This window comes from Argiope bruennichi, chromosome 6 (assembly GCF_947563725.1).
Source record: "Argiope bruennichi chromosome 6, qqArgBrue1.1, whole genome shotgun sequence".
Classification (NCBI taxonomy): Eukaryota; Metazoa; Arthropoda; class Arachnida; order Araneae; family Araneidae; genus Argiope; species Argiope bruennichi.
The window spans coordinates 137750591-137777361 of NC_079156.1; the positions used below are offsets into that span (position 1 = coordinate 137750591).

Genomic DNA, 26771 nt, shown 5'->3' on the forward strand with positions numbered 1-26771 from the left:
TGGATTAAAAATTTACATTTTCAATCTCCCTTTGAAACTGTTTGATTTTTCTCTTTCTCAGTAGGAGATAAATTGCTCCCTCGTAAATTGCTGTCGGCGAATTACTTGAATGCGTCAAGAAAAAATGCAGTCATCTTAACTGCTCGCAATTGAAATTCTAGAAGCGAACAGCATTGTCGAAATTCCCTCAAAAATTGAATAATCGTTAGCAGATAAATTGTTCAAGTATCCAACATCAGAGGCGAGGATTTCGCTATCTGCGCTGCCAAAGTGAAAGCAAACAGTTTTCGACGATAAACAGCTGAGGTAAAAAAATATTCGATAATTATTTGTGCAAAGTAGAAAAGTTTTCATTGCTAAGAAAATGCAAGTTTTCATAATTCACTTCGGTGTTCCAAAAAATGCGTGGAAGTTTCGTGTATAAGGCAAGAACCATTTTTGAAGATAATGATTTCATCGCGAATAAAAGAGTAGGCTTTGAAAGAAGATGAAAGGGAGAGATGAACTCTTATGAATTGTGTCATGAAGAGTAATAAAACATGGAAAAAATGCTACAACAGCAGGAGTTTGGGTTTTAACTTCTGATTTGGCTGTCTGAAACAACCACTGTGCTTGTTTTCTTATATCATATCTGATGAGTGGGGGGGGACTTGAAACATTAAGTAAAAGGCTATTAATCTGAGAGGAAAAGATTTTAATTAGAAAGTAATAGATATCAAAAAGATCTATACCATGGGCTGTCGAATGCTAAGATAGTTTTAATAGCGTAAGGGTAAATTAAAAAAAAATTCGATAGAAATTTTGTAATTCCACTTAAGTATTATATGGAAGGTATCACCTAATAAAAAGTCGGACAAATATCTCCTTTTTTTTTGAAAAATGTAATTAAAAAAAAATAGTATTTCGAAAAAAATACTTGTAGCACTTTTTCATCTGTTCAAATTAGCAGGCAGACAGAAGGAAACTTCTTTCTTAAAAGATTTCTAAGATTTTGTGACAATATAATAGCAATTTTTTCAATAAATAAATAAACATTAAATTTTAAAAAGAAAATAAAAAAAAAAATTATTTCATAGCGGCCGGTTCTTGAACGACATTATTAACTGAGAAGGAGCACGTGTTTAATAATTGAAAAATGACTTTAACTTAAATTACAGTACTTTTTTTTCTGAAAAATTGACCTTTGTTACAATATTTGATAACATAGAACAATATTTTCAGGTCTTTTCTCTCGACGACTTTGTTTACTTCACAGGAATTAAATTTTTTCAAAAATAATATAGATATCTATATGGAATTTTTATCTAGCATTTATGTAGCACGTACTTAAGTGAATTAAAAAAGTTTTTTTAAAAGTTTATTTCTGATCTAATTAAACTTTTCAAAACATTTGACAATCATTTCATAACACTTTTTAACAATATCTATAATATTTTAATTCAAACTTGTTACCTCAAATTATTAATCTTTCATTTAGAAGAATGAAAGAATTTATTTATTTTGCTTACAAAAACATTAGTGAAAAAAATATTGAATGAGCTTAATCCAATAATAAATGCCTAGGGAAAATTACTGCATATCAGACGACGATTAAAGATTCTTTCTAATTAAATAGTATCTGAGTGGACATGAAAAATAGAAGAAATAATTTCCCGAGATAATGCAATAAGGTTTTTTCTCTTTTTTGTGATTTTTTTTTCTTTTAAAAGTTAATTATATTTTCTGGTACGTAATAATATACAAAGTGGTTATAATTCAAATGACCCTGTTTAAACTCTCCTAGAACTTGTTCTGCTTTTCGGATTTTGATGAAACTTGGTATATACATTATAAGGAACATGGGAAAAAGATTTCTTCAATAAAAAATAGTTCGAATTTTGACTACCAGGAAGAATTGCGGTTAAAAACATTTAAGAAGCCTATAGAAGAACAAAAAAATCTGTCAGAATCATTAAAATTTATTCAGTTACAAAATGGGCTCAATGCGTGCTCTATTGACATCAATTACGTGTTGAAAGAGCATTATAGCGTGTTCAGTGGTAGCGGAAAGAAACTCTCGAGATATTTCAACAACAGTGAGGGATTTCAGTGTGCAATGCTGGCTTTCAATTCAGGTAAAATACTAATTCCTCATCTATAAACTCGGTCTTTTAGTAATCCCCACAACCAGAAATTACAGGGTTTTAAGTCGGGTGAACGAGGACACCAGGTACCCGGAAAAGCTCTGGTTACTACACGATTCTAGCCAAAGTTAGCATGAAGCAGTTCTTTGACTTGGCGTCCAATGTGGGATGTGGCTCCATCTTGATGAAGACAGTGGTATGCAAACACTGACACTCCTATGAAGCAAAGCTGTCGAAGAAGTTCACTGCACCGTGCACTAGTGACACAGCACGTTTTAAGACCGTGAAAAGTGAGTTTCAGACAGTAACGGTACGAGGATAAAATCAGCAGTAAATCCACACCATACAGTCACGTAATCAGAATGTAGTGGTTGTTGGTGCAGGACATTAGGAATTGAAGTACCTCATACACGGCAATTTTGATTATTCTCAGTTTTATCAAAAGAAAAATGCGTCTCATATGACCATCGAATTTGTAAAGGCTGCACGTCATCTACTTCCATTCACGCCAAAAAACGACTTCATAGCGTGTTTGATGGCAGCATTTGCACCAAGTGGATCTTATACGGATACCATTTTAAAATGGATTGCAGAATTTTTCGTACTGTTAACCACGCATTCGCCAGCTCACGTGATACCGAACGAGCACTTGCTGAAGAATAGCAGTCCTCTGCCTGGCAGAACACCCACGTCTCCAGTCTTTTCAAAATTTTATAATCGCTTTTTCAAACCCTTCTTCTACTTGGGCCCTTTTCACAATTCCTTAAAATGTCGATATTCACGCTGTACAGTTAAGCTATTGCTGCCGTTTTAATAAAATAGTTTTACCAGCAAAGCTCGATCTTTATTCCGCAAGGGCATTAGTAACAATGCAGAAGGATTTTCGAACTTTGACTGCAAACCTCTTTATAGGTTTGACTAATTTGCATAAGGAATCTTTAAAAAGTGCCATTTGATGGTGAAAATTTGAACTAGTTGCTTCCTTGCAAAAAGCTTATCCCATGGTCCATGTAACATATATACCAAGTTTCATCGAAATCTGTTGGGCAGAACAGATTCTAGAGGGATCTGAGTAGGGTCACTTTTAGTATAACCATCCTGTACACAATATATTAAAACGATTTATTTTTTATTTTTAAATGAATTTGCTTTTATAGTATTACATTTATAATAAATAAAGTTATTTATGAAAATTCGCATCATACTTTGCTGTAAGAAAGACGTATCAATTCTACTTTGCATGTTATTTGTAAAATCCCACGTTAAAAATATTTACAAATTGCTTTCATCGTTGAATCGAAATGAGATGATTATTTTAATGAGTTTGTTCTCGATCGGTTTGATTGCACTCACGGTTCAAAGCTATAGAATTTTCAACGATGAAATGGAAGAAGTTTTAGGAAATCGTGTGCATTTTTAAAATTGGGGAAATATGCTTCTATACAATCAGTTCTCTCATTTTGATGAAAAGTTCAAAATGATCGGCAGAGAGTGCACAACAGGATAAGTTGCTTCATAATCAAATGGCGTGTATACTTAAATTCATGTTGTCAAGTGATAAACTAAAACGCTAAAACCTTCTAGGCAATGTTTTTTTTCTCAAAAAGAATAGAGATGATATGAATACATACAGCTACATAAAATAGCTCATAAAGTAAATTCGTTTCATTATTCACGCGTTAAAATTTACATCAACTGAGAAATCTTTTATTTTTTTCATCGATTAACTAACCACCTTTGATGACTAGCTGGTTCTCCGCGATTAACGGTTGGTAAAATTTTCAATTAATTATTTTATTTAATTTGGTCTTTTTAGCTTTCTCAGAAAAATAGTTTTTAGCTTCAAACTTTGATGGCATATAAATCATATTATTTTACATAACATAAGTCCCACACCGTTCTGTTCATTGCATTTCCCTAACTTTCTATCATATCCTTTTGAATTTGAAAAGGAAGTTATTAAATTTCACATAATATAAAAGTTTTGTTGTGGAAACCAAAAAAGCTTTGGTAAAAAGCATTTTTAAAAGATTTTTTTTTAAGTACAAGTGCAAAAGGTATAATTGTACAACATTGAAGTCTCATGTCTACTACTGAATATATTTCATGATTTATACAATATTTAGCAAAACTTTCTGTTATTCTCCACAAAACTTCATTTTACTAAATTATTAAAGAATTTATTAAATATACCTCATAATACCGCATAAAATTCTTTATTTACCTGATCATACTGATTCCAGTTTCATAAAATATAATACATTTGTTCCATTTAAACTATTTTTCCAACTATATATATATATATATATATATATGTGTGTGTGTGTGTGCGCGCGTGTCTATTACTAACGGTTTAGAAATGACTCCAGTAGTACATATATATTGTACAATACTATATAACATTAGTTAATATTCGCAATATTGTATAATATAGAATAATATAATATCACACAATATTGTGCGATATTTTATATTTTACAATATCACACAATATTGTGTAATGTACTGCGTTTCCTGAGGAGTTATTGGGTCCCGATAAGAATGGATATTCTGCATGTTGCCTTTACACGCATTTTAAAATGTAAAAGAATCCTTTCATTAGACTAATTTTCAAAAAATATCATGTTTTATATTTATTTTAATTTCCTACAACACTTGCAAGCAAATTTTGAATTTCTAGATTTAATTTGCAGTGAGAGTTTGAGAGAGTTGAAGTGAGATGTCAAGAAGTTGATAAAAGGTGATTTTTTTTCCATGCATGCGCAACGTGTTTGTATAAGCTAATTTCATTTTTTATATAAAATATATAATTAAAAAATGTATTGAATAAAATATTTTTAAAAATTTATTAAAAATAGGTAAAAATGATTCGGCACAATAATAGATATCATTGAAAAGATAATTCTTTAAACTGTGGGAGGATGTAAAATTTATTATTGTGCTCCAATATTTTTAAAAGTTATCACTGAGAAACGCCAAAGTTTCATTCAATTTTTAACACAGACACGCACGCCTTTATTATAAGTAGAAATAATTAAATGATTTAAAATGAATTAGTAAAATGAAAACTTAAGTTGAATTTAAAGGAAACATTACGCAAGAGGTTACAAAACAATATATAAGCATTTAAAAAGCAAAAATGAACTGCATTGGGAAATAAAGCTTTATTTCAATATGAATTAGAACTTAAAAACAATAATTCGCTATCGGAGACCAATAATACAGAAGAACAACAAACAATGCTTGTATACATTCAATTAACTGGTGAATCAATCTGTCATAATCAGATTTTCTGCTCCTGGTCACAAAGTCAGCTCTTCGAGAAACAATTTTTCTTTCTCGCAGGTGAAAAAGAATCTGAAATGTAAGACTTGGAACACATGAATCCATTAGAGCATTCATTAATATTAAATGAAATAATTTTGAAATGAAATAATTTACAGCACATTATCATTCTTATCACACATTTTTTCATCCTTAAGTTTTCTTAAAGAAAGTTTTTAATAAATAAGTAATACATAATTAAGCAATGCTGAATTAACAAATAATTATAAATACCAATTAATGAATAAATACTAATTTAAGTAATACATTTTTTCAGTATTAAATCGGTTGTTCACTCCTCATAATACCTGTTCCATACAACACAGTATCACTCTTTTTGTATTCGTGAGTAAAATTAATTTCATAAATTAATTTTACCATTAAAAATAAATTTTTTTATTTTATAATGGGTGAAATATTAATTCTGCATTTAAACACATTCATTTAAGGAAAAAGAAAGATTCAACATAAGAAAATGAAATCACGAAAGACATTCTTTTAGTTGAAAGTATGACCAGAGATGAAGAGGTGATTAATGAAGAATCGGGTGGGACTGGACAAATATGTTACTGACAAAGAGTCCCTATTTCATAGACTTCGGGTTCATTATTGAAAAAAATGTTTATGCATATGTAGAAGCGAACTATCATATCAATTACATGCTAATCTGCTCATAATGTAATAATTATTTTTAGAAATATTTAATATTAAAAATTTTAATTAATATTTTTTAGAAAATAGCTAATTTATAATGTAAATATTTCCTTAAGTGTGTCAAACAGGGCAGTAATACAAATTCAAAGCACTTTAACCGCTGTACTTACAAAATTGCCGTCCATTTTTGTTCGGTGAAGTAATATGATCTTTGACAAGATTAAACTTTTGTTTTACATTTTAAGTTAAATTACTAATAATTTAAAAAAATATCAGTCAGAAGAATAATTCATATTTTTCTTATACATACTCTGAATTAATATGTCACAGGTAAATTTAAAATATATTAAATATATTAAAAAAAACCCCATCTGACACATGCTTCTATGTCTACGAGAGAAATCCTAAAAGTGTTTCTATGTATGATTTCCTTTCGCTTTGGACTTGGCTTTCCAAGCTTTGGACTTGGTTATAGCATTTTCCAAGTCCGGGAAAAATGTATTACGGTTTCTACAGAGGGACACGAGGGATGTATTCATCCAATATGAAAGGGATTACAAGACTAAATAATCTTCTAGTTTAAAACGTTATATTCTATAAAATAAAAAAAATCCTTACGATGAAATGATTCCCTCGGGCTCCTCTAAAGCCTGATATTTCTCATTCACTCAACAAAATACGAGACGTATTCGGAAAGTACAGTTTTGGAAAAAAAAATAGTTAAAACTGTCAAATCATCGTTTGAGTGTCGCCAGAAGTATGGGGTCGAGCGTTGTCAAGGAGCAACGTAATTCCTTTACTGAGTATTCCTCTCCGTTTGTTTTGAATTGTAATCCGCAGTTTTCTTAAAAACTCACAATATCGTGCCACCTGGACGGTTTCACTTCTGAGAAGAAATTCAGTAAGCAAAACTCCTTTCCTATCCCAGAACACAGTGCACATGATATTTTGTGCTGACATTGTCATTTTGAACTTTTGTTTTTTCGGAGATTGCGTGTGTCTTCACTCCATTGACTATTGTTTCGCTTCTGGTGTGACACGACGGACCCACGTTTCATCACCTGTCACAATTTGGTTTAAAAACTCCTCTCCCTCTTTCACTGTATCGTGTGAGAAATGTCAATGCACTGCCAAGTCGGTTGGTTTTGTGAACATCAATGAGCCTTTTTGGATCCCATCGGGAATACAAATTGTAATAACCTAAGCGGTCTGTAACAATTTCGTACAAATTAGTACCTTAAATGTGCAGAAATTCGTCTGAAAGTGGTGTCATTGTGAAACGTGTATTCTCATGGATTTCGTCATCCATTTTCCTTACCAGATCATTGTTACCAACAAAACGCCGACCCTTTCGTCATTCATCGTGTCTTCGTCGTAAACATCTTTCACTTGGCGCTTACATGACCTTTCCTGATCGAATTAAGTTCTATAATATCGTAGTGCCCTTCATAAACCGGTTCACTTTAAAATTTTGCATTGTACAGTCGAGGGAGCCATCCAGATTTATTTTTCAATCGATCATCCTATGTGAAAACTAAAAGTAAAATTTTAAAGGCAGTCATGAATACTAAAATTTACTCTGCCTAAAATGTTCGAAGTCGATTTCTACATATTTAAAATTATGAAATTTCCTACGACAATACCTTTTTTTTTTGATGCCATTAACAGATTTCCCATGAAAAAAAAAAGCAGAGTATAACTTTTCATTAATGTACCGTGATTACATCGGGAGATATTTGGTATTTTCTGTTAAGGTAGTGTTCCCATATTTAGAAGTGCACGTTTTTGATATTCTTTGTATGTCGATAATAGCATTTTTATTTTTATTTTTCTGCATTTTAAAAGTGTCTGTAAAGCTGCATTCTACATGTTAAAATCGATTTCTATTTCATTCATAAGATGAATTCACAGTGAACGTTTTCGAAAGAATTTGATTATTTTCTGCCAAGAAATATTCAAGAGCATTGCAAACTTTTGTTGTATGAGCAAAAGATATAAAATTGAATTGCCTTGTTATTATTTCAAAGAAATGTCCATTTTAATGTTAAAATGAATATCTTACCGTTACAGAGAGGAAAAAAAAAAAAAAAAAGGAATTGGTTTTTATTCTTCTGCACTTCTTTATCCATACCCTTCAATGGACATGGAACAATGCACTGCTTTATTCAAAAAAAAAAAAAAAAAAAAAAAAGTAGAGCATTTCTTTCACTGACAGATGCAAATCGACTTTCTCCCGCGCAACCTAATGTTCTATGGAAAGAGATTTCATTGCGTGAAGTCATGCATCCCAGATATACGGGTGTTGTAGATGTTGCTCTCAATGTTTATTCGTGTCTTTCATTTCCAATCATTGCGGCACAAATCTTCTTCTGTCCATAGAAATTTGAAAGTATAACCATACTTTAGTTAAAAAAAAAGATCACGTAGGATTATAAGAATAATGATTCCTTTGGATATCTTTAAGAAGTACAAGTTTAAAAATCGAAAATTTATATTGTAACCTATCTGTTTAAACAAAACAAGGTTCATTTCATTTAACTGGCATTGACAAATGGAGTATATATCAATCCACTGTATGAAATTGATTAATAAAATCAATAAAAAGAATGACAAACTGTGACAATATTTTATTATAATTCTATATACTATTACAATATAAAAATACTATAGTGCTTAGTAAATAATATTTTGAAGCTTCAATTTTTTTTATTCCATTAGTGATTACATACAATAATGATTGCATCATATTCATCTTAAGAAACTCGAGACTTGTGAAAGAAGCGCACTTAAGCAAACACTAGAATATCAGCATTAAATAGTCAAATCCTACAAAGTATTCATTACGAAATGGAAAGTTATTCCCTTTTCTGGAATTGGTTATATTTCGCATTCATTGAGTTGACAAGTAAGAATTCTGACTTATGACAAGGACAGAGACCATCCTCCAAATTTAAAAGTTGAAAAAAATATTATGGAAATAGAATTTTTTTTCCAAACAAATTTTATATTTTTTGCCATTGACGAATTTTTTTAAATATATTTTTATATTACAATGCAGAAAATGATATTTTTGTTCAATGAATGAACAATAAATAGCATTTTAATACCAAAAATTAAATGAAACTGTCGATATATTGAAATGTATGAATGCGCCTCTCAATGCTTCGTTTTAGGAGTAAGACAGAAAATTGCTGTAATGGGAAATCTATTCGTAGGAATGAGTTGAAATTTTGCGTGTCTCCATAGAATGGTCTAGCCCATCGATTTATGCCAAAATATAATATGTTGCCCTTTAAACGTTTTTAAACTCTAATTTTGTAGTTTTTTTTTTTCATAAAATAAAAATTACTTTTTCATGTTAAAAATGCTTGCAAAATATTTAGCATACCTAATATTTTTATAATAAAGAGCTTTGGTTAGTAATTTTGTGTGCTTTCAAAATATGAAAAGTTCAAAATTTGATTTTAACATTAGAAATTCAAAATTTTGATAGCTCATAATTTCTAAACGAAAAGACCTAAACTATTAAAACTTGGTTTCCCGGAATGACTTTTGATGTACTTTTAAAATTTGATGAGAAAAAATGGGTATTGCTATTGGAATAGCACTGGAATAGTTTATTCTTATTTCAATATATGGAAGGTCCCTTAGAAAATTTTTAATTAAAAAATCTTTAAAAGTACGTAAAGCCTTTTCAAATGAGGCCATTTTTATGACTGTACGCTGAACGATGTTAGAATAAAACTGGGCCATTCCTTTTTTTCCACCGTGATTGTACTTCAAAGTACATTTTTTTTATTCCTCATATTAACTGCGCGTAAGTTAAGTAGGAAAGTTTTAACATACATTGTTCTCGTTTTTAAGTTACACTAACAATTAATCGAATACCTGAAATCATAAATTTTTTTTTGCATGATCTTGAAGTATTTAAAATGGGACAAATTAAAAGTGAAACAAATTATTGCTTCTCACTATTTTCAAACATTAAAAATATTAATTCATTTGAAAGATAGAGACAGTGAAATTTTTAAAAAAACAACATATAGTTTATTAAAAGGAATTCCACATAGAACTCCAAAATAAATAAATTTTCCCAAAGTACATAAACAAAGTTTAAGCATTTCAGCATTTGAATGAAAATTTCAATGTGGATTGAGGTCGGATTGAAATACAGCAACGGTCCATCTTAGGATTTTAATACAATACTGTGAGAATGTACTTTAATGTTACTGTACAGAATTATGCAAGAGAGAGCAAAATGTTTATTTGTGACTACATTTTTATTCCAATAAGTTTTCATAAAAGTATTGAAATGATTTATAAATAAATTTAAATTTGATAAACGTAAAACGGTGGCATCACATATCTAAGTTAACAACTCAATTTATAATTTCTGACGAGAGTGGTCGATACATTTTTAAGAATAACTTCGACCTTTACCTGGCACTAAGTAACGAGCTTAAAACACATAATATATTCGAAAAACAAGAAAAATGAAACTCCCTGTATTCTTTTGAGAAACATAAAATGTCAGCAACTCAATATCAGAGTTTTGAGTCGTCCACATTTTAATCAGAGATCCTGTAATAAATAATATACAAAATCCATTCTGTTCTTCCATAAATGCATCAAACTTTCATCCATTTTCAGATGATTCTTCAATAACTTCTTTCGAGAGCTTAAAAATTAGGCAACTTGTTCCTAAAGGGAAAATATGCATGTAATTTATATCTATAAAATTGAATAGGAGTGTTGAGAATTCCACATCCTTTAAAGAATTCAAACAAAATTTTTCGCATATTTTCCTCAGTACATGAAAGGATTAACTCCGAATTTAAAAGGTTTTAAGACCCTTTAAATTGGATGAAATGAGTGTAAAACAAGAGTTTTCGTTTTACAGTCGTACCTTCAGATCTTTTCACTACTCAATTTTTTTAAAAAAACCCTCCTAAAATTCAAATATTAACTTTTTACAGATATCAATCCCATTTTTGTACAATTTTAATTTTATTTTTAATCAATTTTTAAAAATCAATTTGAACAAAATACGTATCAATTAAAAAATATTTTTTTTAATCGAAATATTAAATTATTTTGCTTTAAGGGAAATGAAATCACTTTGAAAACTTTAGAAATATATATATATATATATATATATATATATATATATATATAAAAAAAAAATCCTTACGAAAAATTTCTTTTTTTTTTTTCAACAACCACACAACCTCCTCTTTCAAATTTAAAGGGTGTATGTGCTTTAAGGATAATTATATTCAAATGCAGCAATTATTTTAAAGCACGTGTCGGCCATAAAAATATAAAAAAAATTTCGCTCCTTACCAAAACATAATTACCTTCATGAACGGATCTGATATGTGAATTGAGTGATTTTTTTTAAAAAGATAATTAACAAAGCAGTGTTTAAACTACTTGCAAAAAATTCAATAATATTCTCCAATCCATTTTTTAAATGTCAAAAATTCACTGATATATCTTTTCATTTGCATTTATCAATAAACATGCCATATAATTCAATATTTATTATGAAAAAATTTGATTTTTCCGACATTGCTTTTAGTAACGTTAGAAATATTCTAGGTGAAATTCTTTGGGCGTAACAAAAAATACAAACCATCCTGATTATTTCTTGCAGGGCTGCCTGAAGCCGGCCAGGATGCGAATGCGCCAGTACCTGCACTCAGTGACTCGTTGCGCCCTGTCGTGCGTGTTCCTTCACTTGACCCTGTGCCTGGCGGGAGTGTTCCTGGAGGGGAAGGCCTGAGAGCTGCCATCGTCTGCCACGTGCCCTTATCAGTTCTCCGTCCAGATCTTACAACCTGCAGCAGCCTGGACACGAGAATGATAAGGAAGCGAGGAGACTGCCTTCTGGAGAATGCGTGCCGCCGCCCCTCGGTCCATCCTGCGAGAGGAAAATAATGGCTAGGAAATGAAATTGCAATGATGAAGTCCTAAATGTTCTAATTTGCAACGTAAATACGGCAGGAAATCTGTTAGAGAACTTTGAACATACTCAGTACCTAGAGGCATGAGCAAATCATTATTTGCATTCAAATCTCGTTTGACATCCGGCCATCTGCAATCTTTAGATTTGCTTAAATTCAAACAAGTTTCTGTTTAATAAGCTTAGATAGAACTGCTTGAAGACGATTATGTTCATTATATTTATTCTCATATTGGGTTCGTGCAATGCACATGTCAAGAAGAATAACAGATATTTAATTATTTTTTGAATTGTTAAATTTGGAATAAATCGAAGAAAATCATGAATAAGTTAATTCGGCAAAAAAGAACCCCTTCCCCCCCCCCCCAAGTTCTGAAATATGGACAACTCTCATATCTAAATATACAATCTTTTCATTTTTCTGGTCTACTTGATAAATATTATTGCCCTTATTAAATTCTTGTAAACCTAAATGAATGATATATTAATCGCTTTTTTTTAAACATTTCTTTTTGGGAGTAAAAAAGTTATTTCAACAAAAAATCTCAATAATAATAATAAAAAGAGCAATCTAAGATGAGATTGCAAGGCTATGTATGTTTCCACTAATACTATTACATTACATGTTAACCAATATATTATCAAGAAACTCTTTATTTTTTCGGGAAGCAGTTTCCAAAAAATATTAATTGCGTTCTCAGAAAATTCTGTGGTAATTCAAAGAACATTTCTCGAAAATCCTTTTGAACAAGCATAGACCGATTTTCTGTTTTACTATTGTATCCCTACCGGTGTATCCCTACCGGCAAGTCCAGATCTTGCTCTTGCTTTTGTTTAATAGTGCAATGGAGGTACACACAAAGCACTCTTAATCTGTAAAGCGCCAATAACAATTTTTGAGAAAGAATACTAGATATCGCTTCCTCTTTTATGCAGCCCACCTTTTCCCGTTTACTCTTACGGTATCAGTTGTACACGCGCGACATTAGACTGGAATTCAATTTCTGATCATCGCGAGTGAAAAACTCAGTGAGCTTTTGCAGACGGCTACGTGCTTCCACCCTATGCACGCGCCTCGATGATTAATGAAGCATAACAAAGCACATTGTAAATGAATTACCCTGAAAGTGTTTATTTATAATGCATAAAAGATGCAACCATTTTTAATTTGCTAGATTGACGCAGCTGCGGAGCAACTAGTACGCTCATCAGAAATTCATAAAATGGGCGGGATGTTACTAGGGGAAATAAAAAAAATAAAAAAAATCTTTTTAACGCGAGTGCTCTACACATTCAAACCAATGGTTAGGGACAACATAGAAAAAAGGCGCAGTCCAATTTTTCACAAGCAATTATCAAATCAAAAACATTAAGATGTTTTTTAATTCTTAAACTGGTTTCAGTTTCAACGAATTGTATTTGCGGTAATAATGACATAGTAATAAATGCATTCTAAAACGAAAAACAGTGTAACGCCTCATCGCATGGCTTCGTTCCATTCCTCTCAGAAATAAACTGCGATAAGAAAAACCGATGTTTTGCTCGGTGCTTACAGAAATCAAGAATGAATGTTTGTTTTAAAAAAATGGATAACATTTTATGTAAGATTGTTGATCATTGATATAAGATTTGTTTTAATAAAATTGATAATAAAAGTATTTGAAAAAAGAATGTAAATTTTAAAAATTTACGAATAATACTAAAGCAAAAGAAAGGATTTTTTTTTCATCCAATGGAATTATTTTTGATATTAAATGAAGATACTGAGAAACTGCCTCGGACCCCTCCATGCTATTTTCAGGAAGATCTCCTTTCGTGTGCACCGGGTCAAACATTTGAACCTATTCAGATTTATATCATCTACCACTTACATTTCAGAAGGTGTTCACTCAGAACATTTTGACACATTTGAGCAGATTCTTATACCTTCTTTTCACGTTGAAAAGTTTTTTCCGTTTTTTGCATGGAGTGAACACATTGCACGCGGGCAATCTTCATATTTAAGCATATAGAATGATCTACATTTTTTTTACCATTCTTTTTTAATCTTAAATTTAAATTCTAAAATATTTTCATGGGTGAGACACTGAGATGAATATTCTTAAAGGCAACCCACTATGAAACATTTTATCATTCCAATCTGTTATAAAATTTATTATTTAAAAACTGCTTATTTAGAAATGAAATGAAATTAAAAAATATCTAGTTTTTATGTTTTGAAAGGGGAAGAGGGAATTCTTCTGATCGCGTCCATGGAAAACTTCTCAAAACCATTTCAGTGACGTATTTCGTACAGTGAATTATTACTTCCAAAATTGGATAAAAATTTGGAAAGCAGAACTACAGAACAACAGTATTTTCTGCTTCGTGCACAGGTCTTTTGATTTATTTTAAACAGCTCTTTCATAGAGGTTTTGACACGACTTGTTAGAAAATCTTCCACATCGAACTTATCTAAATCGCTGCCAGTAGCTTTGTGGTAACAAAATGAACAGAAAAGTTAAATTTCTTTTACTGACTTTTACCCATATACATGGAATTGAATTTAAAAAAAATACTCGTTTCAAATACTTTTAAAAAAGCTGAGATGAAATATTTTTAAAATATAAACGAAGTGGTTAAATTTTTAAAGAAAACTAAAATGCAAACACATTTTAGTGAAAAAAAAATCAAGGAATCCCCACCTTTTCCAAATCTTTAAAGAATTATAGTCACATTTGGCTGTGAAAAACAAGACATCATACAACATTGCATTCATCAAATACTGACTTTCTTAATTTAATTATTAAATAATTATATGCATTTAGAAGTCAAAAATAGTAATGAAAGGCAATTTTGTTTGTTTTTGAAACAGTTTAGAAACTGAATAACTTTTCAACTTACTAAGAAAAAATAATCTTTATTTGAATTTATTTCCTGAAAACAAATAACTAGTGGTAATAACTTGGAAAAACAAACAATATGATTCTCATTCATTAGCAATTAAAAAGAAAATTTCTTACCGCAAGTAATGTAATTAGAGAGAATATTATAAGGACGAAGAGAATCCAAAGATATTTTAATATTTTGGAAGTTTTATAATTGAAATCTTTTGGAGAATAGATCATTCTTAATTTTATTTATTTTAAATCTTCTTTTGTACACTTTTCTGATATTATCATTTTGTTTTAACCCCAGGCAGAGTTATAGATATACACCTTTCTTCTTTGGGTTGTTGCCACTCATAAATAATTCATAAATTTCCCAAGCATTGTTAGTATACATTTGTGAATTATTCATTAATACAATACAGTAATATTTTTCAGAAGTCAGACCTTTTTCAGAGTTCCAATCAGAGATTTAACTTTTCAAAGCAGGTATATTCATTACTGCTACATATACTATAAAAAAACATAATTGTGTTGAATTAATGTGCACAAAAGTTGAACTTAATTCAATAACATCACTGGAGATCATTCTTTGGTAGGTTTTTGTAAAATATTCATCGCAAAAGTTTACAGGATCTTCTTTCAAATTCTCCATGAAATTCACCCAACTATTTTTTTCTAATAACTATCTATAATTGAATTTTCTTGATTCATATTTCTTTTTCTTACTGTGGTATTGCAACGAAAACTTCGTCCCAGTAAAACCTAAGTTTCAATACGATTTTAAATTTCAGGTTTAGAAAGTCATTGTACTCAAAGCAATGTCAGTGGCAAACATTTGAAATTTTATGTGCCATTTGTTTGTTTCGCTCTTTCCTTCAGGGTTCGAATATTCTCCTGTTCTTAACTTATGAAGCCTGGAAGAGAAAAAAGAGTAGCAGGGATACAGTAATAGAAGTACACACCCATGCAACCCTACTGGGAATACAAACGCAAAAAATACTAGATGGAAAATTTTAGATATTTTAATTAATAATATTTAAAGTCTCAAACCGACAATTTTGATATAATGGTATTTAAAATTTTACTAAACTTGACTGCAGAAATACATAATAAAAAACCTCGTGATATCAAGTAAAATATGTGAATCTATCATTTACTTGAAGAGTTTGTAAAGCAATGGCCAGTTTTTAATCGGCGTGATTTGAAAGCAGTGACCGGAAAATGGTTCGTACCGAAATTAAATTAAATTTCAGGTTCCTAAAAAATTTTTTGCATTATTTTTAATATTCTTTTTATCATATTTTGCAGAAAACTTTTTTGAAATAACATTTAATCAAATTTTGAAAATCAAATTGTTATGCTGATTTTAATATAAAACAACATTTTAAACATTTAGTTTCTTTTTAGATTGTCCAAAATGAGCGAAAAGATTCATAAATGGATTTACAACAGAAAAAACACGTTAAAAGTAGACGAATGAACCTCTTATCATGAACCAGAATCATTTTACTTCGCTCTATTTTATGATAAAATTTCAGACGTTTCAATCCCGAATTTATGTCATAAAGTGCAGACACTAAAACTACAAAATATGGATAATTAGATATTATTTTATTAAAGTATACAGTTCCCTTTCACAAGAGGGATTGTTATATTTCATTTGATCAATGAGTATCCAATGAATCACACAGCTTTCAATTAAGTAGTGTGCTGTGATGTAGTGTTCTATTTTATTCGATTCGCTTAGCCCAAAATTTCTAAGTAATATAGAGCTAACTAGAGAAATGAGGTTTTTTAAATGTCATTTCTTACTACGTAAAATATTAGCAAAAACGAAGGAAGCAAACCGAACTGTATAATACTTCATAGGCATTCTAATGACTGAGTGGCAGAAATATTTTGATCCGATAAAATTATGAATTTGGTTAACATGCACATTATAATAGAATTGCACTATTCTTGAAATAACATACTTTCTGAACATAACTCTCAAAAGTGTTCAAGTGAAAATGTAAATCATGAATAAAAACATTTTGTTTTTTCATTTGTAAAAAATCTGTTCATTACAGGGAAGACCCTCACAAGAAACTATTATGTAATAATTGAAAATTCCTAAGAAGAATAAAACGATAAATAGAGATCGAATATTTTTTTTATTTTCAAACTTTCTCAAACGATTTACTGAAGGAATATTTTTATTTTTTTAAACAAAAATCGACCTCATAATGATTTAATCACAAAAATTTGTTAAACTGCAAATGAAGGTATCAGTATTTAATAGCCAAATATTATTTGAAATTTTTTTTTTATATTGTGTTTTAAAATCACATAAAAACATTCTTTAAATTTCACTAAAAATATATTATTCGTATATATGTGTGTATAAGAGTTTCTCAGAATTTAATTGTAATTTTAATTAATTGAAATGATTCGAAATGTTAAAGAATTTTCCTTCAATAATTTTAGAACATATATTTACACAAAAGCACTTTACACTATTTAAAAAAAAAAAATGTTTTTCAGTAATTCCAGTTTTAGTTCCTTCAGTTTTTTTCTTCTGATTTTAAACAATTTTGAAAATATTTTGCTACAGCGTTTTCCTTATTTTAGTTGCATCTTTTCCGTACATTGCATTGCATTATTTCTTCTCATAGTTATGATAATAAACCTTTTTTTGTGTATAAGAAATATATATTGTAAATTAGAGTACATCTTAAAAAAATAATATAGAAACAGGTGAATAAAATCTAAGACATTATCTTGCTAAGATGTTTTTGGATTAAAATTTCAATTTCCATAAGATTTCTTTGGGTTAAAAATGGTTATTTCTGTAAATTGTTTCTTTCCTTTCCTTTTATTTTTACCTTACCTTACTTTTTTACTTTCCCCATATTCTGGAATGCCCTCAGGTATAATTGCAGATCTTTTGACTTCTGATTTTCGTCAGTGCTCTGATAAGATGTACCTTAAATCTGAATAACTTATAATTTCAATGTTTAAACTCATCTGTAAACAAAGGTAAAAAATTATAAATATATAACTTTTTCAAATTTGTGCTATAGAGTTACTTTTAATTTCATTAATAAAAAAAATCTGTTAAGTACAAGAACCTAAAGCAACAAGTTTTAAACAAAAAGTTAATGCATTACCAACAATAAATTTATTGCTTATGTTACAAGATTGCTTCGTTATCTTTCATCAAGCCATTGCCATTCATGCCTTTTCATTTTTTTTGAGAAGCGAAAATTTCATCAAATATTCTTTAACTTTTTTTCAAAAAGATAAAGAATTAAAGAAAAAAAAATAAGAACTCATTCTTATCATAAATATTCATAGTAATTCAAATGAAATTTTGAGCACAAAGTTTTTATAAATATTTGTTATACTTGTTTGATAGAGGTGTAAATATATTTGTGCTATTTTTGCTCGGAATAATCTATTTATATAATTTTAAAAATCATCCTGGGGTGAAAAAAAAGGTATTTTTCTTCGAATTACTAAAAGGAAATATTTTTTATTTGTTGTTGAAGATTTTTGAGCATTTAGAAATATTAAGATTGTAAACTATTAAAAATAAATTTTAATATTCAAGCAATATTCTCACCACAATTATATTACCGTAACTGCTTTACATTATTGTTAAACTTTACTGTAAAAACTGAAATTACTTAATTTTTTTTACTTATTTTAATAAAATTTAGAAAAGCCATTTGCACCCATTTGTAATTTTATCAAACCTTATGAGTAGTGAAGTATGAAATGAACAATCGATTTCGAGAATAAAACAATCAAATCTGATGGCATTGATCGCCAAAAATACAATTCTTGGAAATCTACTTTACAAGAGAAATAAAAGGTAAATCAGAAAATTTTAAGATTATGATAATAAATTTCAGCTACATTATTTATATTCCTGGCATTTCCAACAATTTTTCATTCGACATTCAATTTAATTTAAAAAAGTGGAGCTATCGTCTGATTGAATCAAAATATGTTTCGAATAAAGCAGGTCATCCAGTTGCTGAAACGGATAGATAATATTTGGAAAGTAGAAACGCCCATCTTTTGCTAAAAGTATATTCGAAGCATAAACGAATAAAAGCAGAAGATGTTCTGCATAAATGGATGAGGTCCCAAAACTAACGCTACAGAAAGCGATTCCATGATGCAAGGTTTCCATCACGTTCTGTTCTAATGGGGGGAAAAAGAAGAAAAGATTGAAAGAGCAGAAAGAAGATCCGAGAACGTTTTCGTTCGTGGTTCGAAAATGGGGGATGTTCCGAAAGCAGAAATATCGATTCCTGGCGTCGGGAGATTCCTCAGCTCTCTCCCTTCCTCCTCCCTGCAAACGGGAACGAAGAAGTCTTGACGCCATTTTTCGACGACTCTCCTCGGATTTCAATTTCCAAAACAGATGATAAATATGGCAATTTTTTCATTTCAATTAAATTAATTTACATCCTGACTTAAATTCGTTGCTTTAATTTATACAAATTTAAGATCCTGAAATATTCTTCGTTTTTTTTAAAATTATAAATTATAATTATGAATGATATTTTGTACTTATTTGAATTGGAATAAAGCTACTATTTTCAAATGCTATAAATATTCTAATCGATTATAATATCATTTTTAAGTCCAAAGAGAATGTTTCAGAAAATGAGTTTTATTCAAATACCTTTTAATTTTCTCCGGACGGATATGGTTTGTTTATATTACATTTGGTTTTAACAGAGCATTGTACACAGCCAAGAGAGGTTTGTTTCTGATGTTTTCAAATGAAAAAAAAATCAAATAAATTTTTTTAGTTCAGCTTTCAATAATAAGATAGCTTTTTCTCTATAAATATTTGAAAACATTTCTCATTTACAAAGTTAGCATAACACATCAAAGAATAAACAATTTCTTTCCATTTTACTTTTAATGCTGGAGTTGATCTCCACACAGATTTATGAATATAAGATTGGAAATGTTTAAAAGTTATTTCCTATTCTTTAAGCAATCTCTTTTTTTTTAAAGAAGAAATATGAGCAATTAGAAGCACTCAGACATACCTGTTGGAAATGTTATGGAAGAATCGGACATCACAATACAATTCAAATCGACATAAGATGAAAACCTGGACAATAAAACTAAAAAAGACATCTTCATAACAAAAGAAAACCATCTCTCTAATAAACAAGGTGCCAGGCTGGCTGTGGGTTTTGCCTACCTGTCTCCGAATCCTTTTCTCCTGATCCAGGTGTGTCCGTGTCGGCTGCCCATTGGTTCGAGAAATGTCCGTCTTTCGTACCTTCTACGTCACTCGAACCACCGGAATTCCTTCCGACGTAATTGCGACCGGAACTGAGCGAACTCTTCTCCCACCAGAAGAACAGCTCATCCCGGAAGAGTTCCTCCCGGACGCCATCTTGGACGCTGCACTCCGGAAAAAGGCTAAGGGGTGTTCAAGCCTCTGGAGCGGATGCCCCTCGTTGCACGGGGTCCTCTTTTGAAAAGTGGGGGGCCCGTGCCCTGTCCCAGTTTCAGGCCCCTCCCCTTCTTTTTTCCTTCTCTGGAGCAGAAATCATCCGGGAGCAAGAAGAGCGGGAGGGAAATGTCCGGCATCGCGGTTACCGCATCCCCGGGCTGCGCATGCGCGTGTCTGCAGTCGAAGGGACGATCGATGACCTCTCGTTCCTCCCTTGCATCCCACCCGGAGAATGCACTCGTCCAGACAACCTGTTGAGCATCGGGAAAGTAATTACTGCCCATCTGCGCATGCTCATTATTATCTACCTGCCCTCTTGTATCCAACTTTTGAAGGTATATAAAGGTTACCCAATGTGTTTCAATTATTTGACATTTATTCTTGTCGAGCATCTTTGGAAAGTAACCATCACGCTACTGCGCATGCCCTTTAACGCAACTTTCTCGTTCGAGTTCTGGCCATGAATTTGGAAAGGGGGAAAAAAATCAAGCATAGAAGATTGCTAAACTGTAGAAAAACCCAGTCCGAAATCAAAAACAATTCTTACAAAGTTCAGTTCTTTTAAAAATTAATTTTAATGGAATTTCTCAAATCACAAGGCAACCAAATGGGCCGACTGCTAAGCATATGGAGATCATGGATTGGTTAATTTCTTTGAACCTTTCATATTATGAAATTTATATAATAACAGTTGCGAAAGGAAAGAGAACCAAAAGAATTCCGACATTATTTAATTAGTACGGCGGGATTGTAATAAAAATTTGTGACAGTAAGACCGGGAAAATAATAAAATATCTTTTATAACTTTTTATGATAATTTATAACAAACAAAATTCCTTCTTCCTACGATTACTCTTACATTAAATCAATTATCACCTCTATGATGCATTGCATGAACGAGAAGAAAAAGTCGGACATGTATGATAAATACCACAACCGTTTTTGAACAAAATCAGGCACTTAAAAATATGCTGTACAGTATAACCCTCTTCCAATGAGGTCCCCAAGAGTTTTTCCATCACCTCTTTTATTAATTTCCAGCTCTTTAAGAAAGTAGTACGTTGGGAAAAATTTTATTATCCAGCAAAAGTAAAAATTCTGCTTGTTCACAAGTAAATTCAGTCTGCTAAACTCCGTTCAAAGTAAGTGATAGACCGCAGCAATAAATGTAGTTCTGTTTGTAGATTCAAAAAATTTTAATTTCCGTTTTAAAGCAGTTTCAGCTGGGCAGTATTGCGTGAATCACACATAGACGTCAGAAAACAATGATTATTGCGCTTCAAGATATTTAACAACATTTTGTAACGTTTTGAAATCTCATTTATAGAATGGTAAAATTTCTTCAGAAATCTGAAGTTTAAAAAATATTCTAATTTTTAGCTTATCTGAAATTGTTTTCTATAAGTGTTCTGCATTTTATTAATCAAGATTATCGATTTATCAAGATCATTATATTATATTTCTAATGAGAGATAAAGCATTTTGAATGGAAGCAAAATTTTAAATTATAGTATCTGAATGGTGGAAATGTCTTAATGGGTTGAAAAATATCGTACAATAAAAAATGTTTGAATGTCTGCAAATATATTTCATATCAGAATTGAAACGTTATTGGAATCTCTGTCAAATTTAATAGAAAATAAATTCAACTTCTAGAAACAGGAAACCCGCGATTCTATGAATATTGCACAAAAGTTACAATCATTGAAATCATAATTTATGCACAGCTGTTAATGTTCAGTGCTCATTTTTTATGAGAACAAGCATAACATTTTGGAATAAGGTGTCGCAATTATAGAAAAACTGAAAAGGAAAACAGCAACAACAGCAAAAAAAAAAAAAAAAAAATATTTGTTTCAAAATTAAAAACGGGAGCATAAAAATGATCTTTGAACTGAACAATTAAAAAATGCAATCTTATTTAATTAAAAAATGAAAATATATTTTCTATTTACATAACTTATTCTAAGGTTATTATCGAAAATGTAGCCTGTAAAGTTCAAATAGTTAGTTCAGCTCTCAATGAAAATCACGTGAAACGATTTTCAATATTTAAGTTTGATTATCATTCAAAAATAAAACACAAAGTCAGCTTTATTTAAAAAAATTTCAATCACTCATCACAAAAAGAGTGAAATCTAGAAATTAAAAATGCTATAAACTCTGTCTATTAGCTACAAGTAGAAAAATCTAATAAAAAGAATAATCTTTCTTAGGGATTAAAATGAAAAAAATGTTTTACTTTCAAACACATTGTCAAAAATGTCACATTTTTTTAATTGCACCCCTTAAAGCCTGCAAGTAAAAGCAAAGTCACTTCAAAAATATTAATATGTCTCCAAAGTAGGAAGAGTAGGGCTGTCATTTTGCTTTATATCTGCGAAATTCTGTACAACTGGCGTGTTTCTAAAACAAAACCCCAGTTCTAACAAGTACGATGACACTGCATTTGTGCTTTTTTGCGCGAGCATGCTCAATTGTCCAGTCATTACTTCCCCGAAGTTCTGTGGAGAGTGATAGGCACCCCGCCTGTTCAGCCACCGCCCCTGGATGAATGGAGGCAGAAAACTGGAGCACTCCAAAGGTCAACATTTGTGGAAGAGAATATCACCCCTTAAATGATACTGATGATTGCCAAAGATGTGAAGAAGCTGTGCTTACAGACGATTTCAGTACTGAGTTAAAATAAGCTTTCTTTTAAAAAAAACTCCACTCCACTGCTGAATTCAACAATGAACAAATGATTAATATGCTAACTTAAAAATCCGTACTATAAAAGGAAACTATTAAATTTATCATGCACTGCAGGATCCTCTGTTTTAAAATTTCATTGTTTCTTATTCATTTTATTCTTCTCTTCGAAAGGGAGTTTAATAACTTCTTCTATTGTCAATCAAGAATGGCACTTTTTAGATTCAACAGGTGAAGAGACATGAAGGTTTGCAGCTGTTTGCTTAAGTTCTAAAGATTGTGAAAATGCAATACACTATTCAATTTTTTTATCTCTCTGTTTTGCTTACAAAGCGACATAAATGGGTCATAATAATAATAATAATAAAAAGTCTTTTATAAGAATTCAGCTCTTATGGTAGCGCTTCTACAACAGAATTCAGATAAATGTCATTTCCTTTCCTTTACTTTGTAAGATTTTATATTGTCTGTGCTACACTCTAGCTGCAAACTGTCTATTATTTCACAAATTCACTGAAATGCGTCAGTTTAATGCAACAATACTAGCTGATACAGAATAGCGCAGAGTTTCAGTGGGAAAAAAAAAAGCTTCTAAAGTGATTTGATATTCGTTGAAGAAAAATGATTTTCCAAAGAACTAATTTCATTCCTTAATTACAAAGAAGTGATAACCAATCGACATAAATTTCAACTCCGGTTATTTCTAAAATGAAAAAAAAAAAAAAAAAAAAAAAGGCATGAATGCAAAACCTCTTTTTTAATAACACTATTACCATACATATTCAAGCATCTGCATGTACGGTAAAATTAAAACGAATCTTGCAAATGGCAGCACTTTCAAGATTTGATATTTTTAAAAATTATTACCTTCAAAAGAAGTGAAAAAGTGCATCGGGGAAAATTTTTCCCGATACCCTTTTTGCCTTTCCTACGCACAGAAGGGACACGATAAGAAGTGAATAGATATTCACTTACAAAAATAAAGCAAAATCCATCTTTGCTTTCACAAAGATGGAAATATTGAATGGAATTTTCTATACTTTTTAAAGCAATATCGATTCATTATATTTTATAATCATATATGTATATAATAAGGTTATAAACTTTAAAAAATAGCAATGCTGCTTATCAGTTGAAAGTTTTGGCGCCGTGCCAAAATAAAATTCAAATTAAACTAATTACAATATCAAATAAGCATTAAAATACAAGAAAATACTGAAACTTGCCTTGATTAATATTCATATTAGTAAATTAGAAATAATATTAGGGAATATAAGCAAATTTAATGATATGATATATATATATATATAATATACAAAAATATGCAAACTGTATATGTTATATTGTAAAAATGAGCAAGGGATAAAGGTTTAATTTACTATGATGGCTTCTGAAGACTTTTTTTCCTCGCTTTTGGCAAGCATTTATTACATTTTAACTTAATCAAATGCGTTTGTAAATTACTTTTTTATGCTAAGTCCTATTCTTTTCGATGAACATGCATGTTTTTTATTTTCAATCAAACTTATTGAAATTATCTTTGAAGTTCACTTTCTTTTTCTTAATTTACATCATTACAAAATAATAATCGAGTAATAATGGTATTTTATTAAATTTTAAAAAATGGTATTTTTTTGAAAAAAATTTGTAAATTAAACAATTGGTTTTCAGGCATAACTAAGCTTTGATTTATTTTAGTCGTTATCGCATAATTGAAATTTAATTTCAAACTGAATAATAAATATGAAAAGACATGTTACAAATAATATTTCTTGGTCCATACTACAACATATTCTTTAATGCCTAGTATAATTATATGTGTAACAGGTGTTTGTGCAGTTCTTTTTAACTAAATGGAATCAATTCAATAAAAAAAAAATGAATAAATGTGAGGTGAAAAATCGTAAATTGTGTCTATGTTTAAGATTATATGAGAAGACAAAATATAAAAGAGCGTTTAAAAATAGATTAGAATTAAGAGCTTCCGGTTATATTTAAAATAGAATGCATACATCAGATAACAAAAATTACTTTTTAACACATTAAAACATAACTGCATTTAAAATTTTAAAATGATTCTTTCTTATTATGAATATTTTAAAAGGACGTCGGGGGGGGGCAAAAATGTGAACATTTCTTAAGTAATTAATAATATATAATACTTCATAAAATTCAATTCTTTTGCATAAAAGCATTTAATGATTTCCTTTTGTGAATCTAGTTCTAAATTTCCAATAATATTAATTAAATAATATCTAAAGCAGTTTAAAAAAAGATATATGATTTTTTTCAAACTATAAAGAAAAATGTATGGGTGTATTAAAAAAAGCAGGAACATATAGTTTTATTTTTTGTTAAAATAACATTGTTAAATTAAGTGTCGAACAATGTTAATGTTACAAAACAATGTTTATTCTGTAACTGATTAAAATTTATGTTATAAAATACTATAAATTAATATGTTTTGCAATGCCCAATCTTACTGAAGAAAACAAATAATTTTTCTTTTCTTTTTTTTTTTCCTCAAACAACTATTTAATGAATCTAAATTTTGAATTCATTCTAATTTATGGTAAAATCTATTGCAGATTTCGATCTACCGTTTAATTCCCTGCAGGATCGTTCTTTTAAACCATCCATTGTTAATAAGCGCAGAAAACTGGGTGGGTACTAACTCTATCTGATTCCGACATTCTAGGAGTGCAACAGTTTGCTATTCATGCACCACACAGGAAAAACTGAGAAAGGCACCAAATGCACACTGAAACTAGATAAAAGAAAACTGAAAAAATATGGTGCTGTTTTTCAAAAAAGGAAGTGAAAGGAAAAGAAAAAGACAAAAGAGCTTGACGATAGAGGGTAGAAGGCGTATCTGGAGGATGCTCCGAGAACAAATCGAACACAAACGGATGGAAAAGTGGCATCAAATATAAATCACTCACTTTTGGAAGTCTTCCTCTATTCTTCATCGGCAGTGGACACAGAGGGGGGTCTTCCAGGTCCCGGGATGGAGAATGCTGGAAAGGATGCTCAGAATCCTTTCTCCTCCCTCCATGGAATGCCAGCAGACGCTCTCAGGACAGACGGACACAGCCATCTTGGAAGGGGCATCGATCTCCGGCCCTCCCCTGCTGGCACAACGCCAGGTTTCCATGGCAACTCCATCTCTCCTCTTTTCTTATTCCACAGGTTATCTCGTTCTTCCCTCCATCCGCCCCCGCTGTTCCAAAAAGGAAGGGTGGTAGTGGAGGGAGAGGGAACAGAAAGGTGAGGATGAAGAAAAGAATATTTTGGGTTTCCCATTCCTTCGCCTCGCAGTGTTGTCATTTACATACCTCTCCCTACTACTCCCGGGACGCAGTCATCGATCCCAATATCACTTACGCATTCTCCGTTGGTAGTAGTAAAAGGACGGTTCTAAGGGTGGTGGTGGAGCTGAAGATGATCGTCTCAGACTTCCGGCAGAAGGGCCGCCTCTATGGGGAGTGAAAATTAGGTTTGCCAGACGTATGCCCCTGCTTTGCAAAGGTACTCACACACCTTTTGCTGCTCCGGGGTATGGGGGAAAAAAAAGAAGTGGGGGAGGAGGAATTCTCTGCGCTATTAAATGGCGCGCTTGTGTAAAACAGATAAGAAACATAAAGCCGTAAAGGGCCATTTTCTGCTCTCTGAAT

The 26771-nt window shown here is 30.7% G+C and overlaps 1 protein-coding gene across 2 annotated transcripts; it reads right to left on the reverse strand.

The window, feature by feature from the left end:
• Nucleotides 1-8725: 8725 nt before the first annotated feature.
• LOC129971117 (uncharacterized) lies at nt 8726-26293 on the reverse strand. 2 transcript variants are annotated; one of them, XM_056084606.1, is made up of 3 exons: nt 19991-20061; nt 11737-12024; nt 8726-10802 (listed from the first exon to the last, which is right to left on the reverse strand). In XM_056084606.1, the coding sequence occupies exons 1-3, from the start codon at nt 20019-20021 to the stop codon at nt 10738-10740; spliced, it is 384 nt and encodes a 127-aa protein (XP_055940581.1). In that variant the 5' UTR covers nt 20022-20061; the 3' UTR covers nt 8726-10737. The 2 variants fall into 2 exon arrangements, 1 of the variants encoding a protein (XP_055940581.1); XR_008784762.1 differs by lacking the exons at nt 8726-10802; nt 19991-20061 and adding an exon at nt 26040-26293 and having other exon boundaries at nt 11334-12024.
• Nucleotides 26294-26771: the final 478 nt, after the last annotated feature.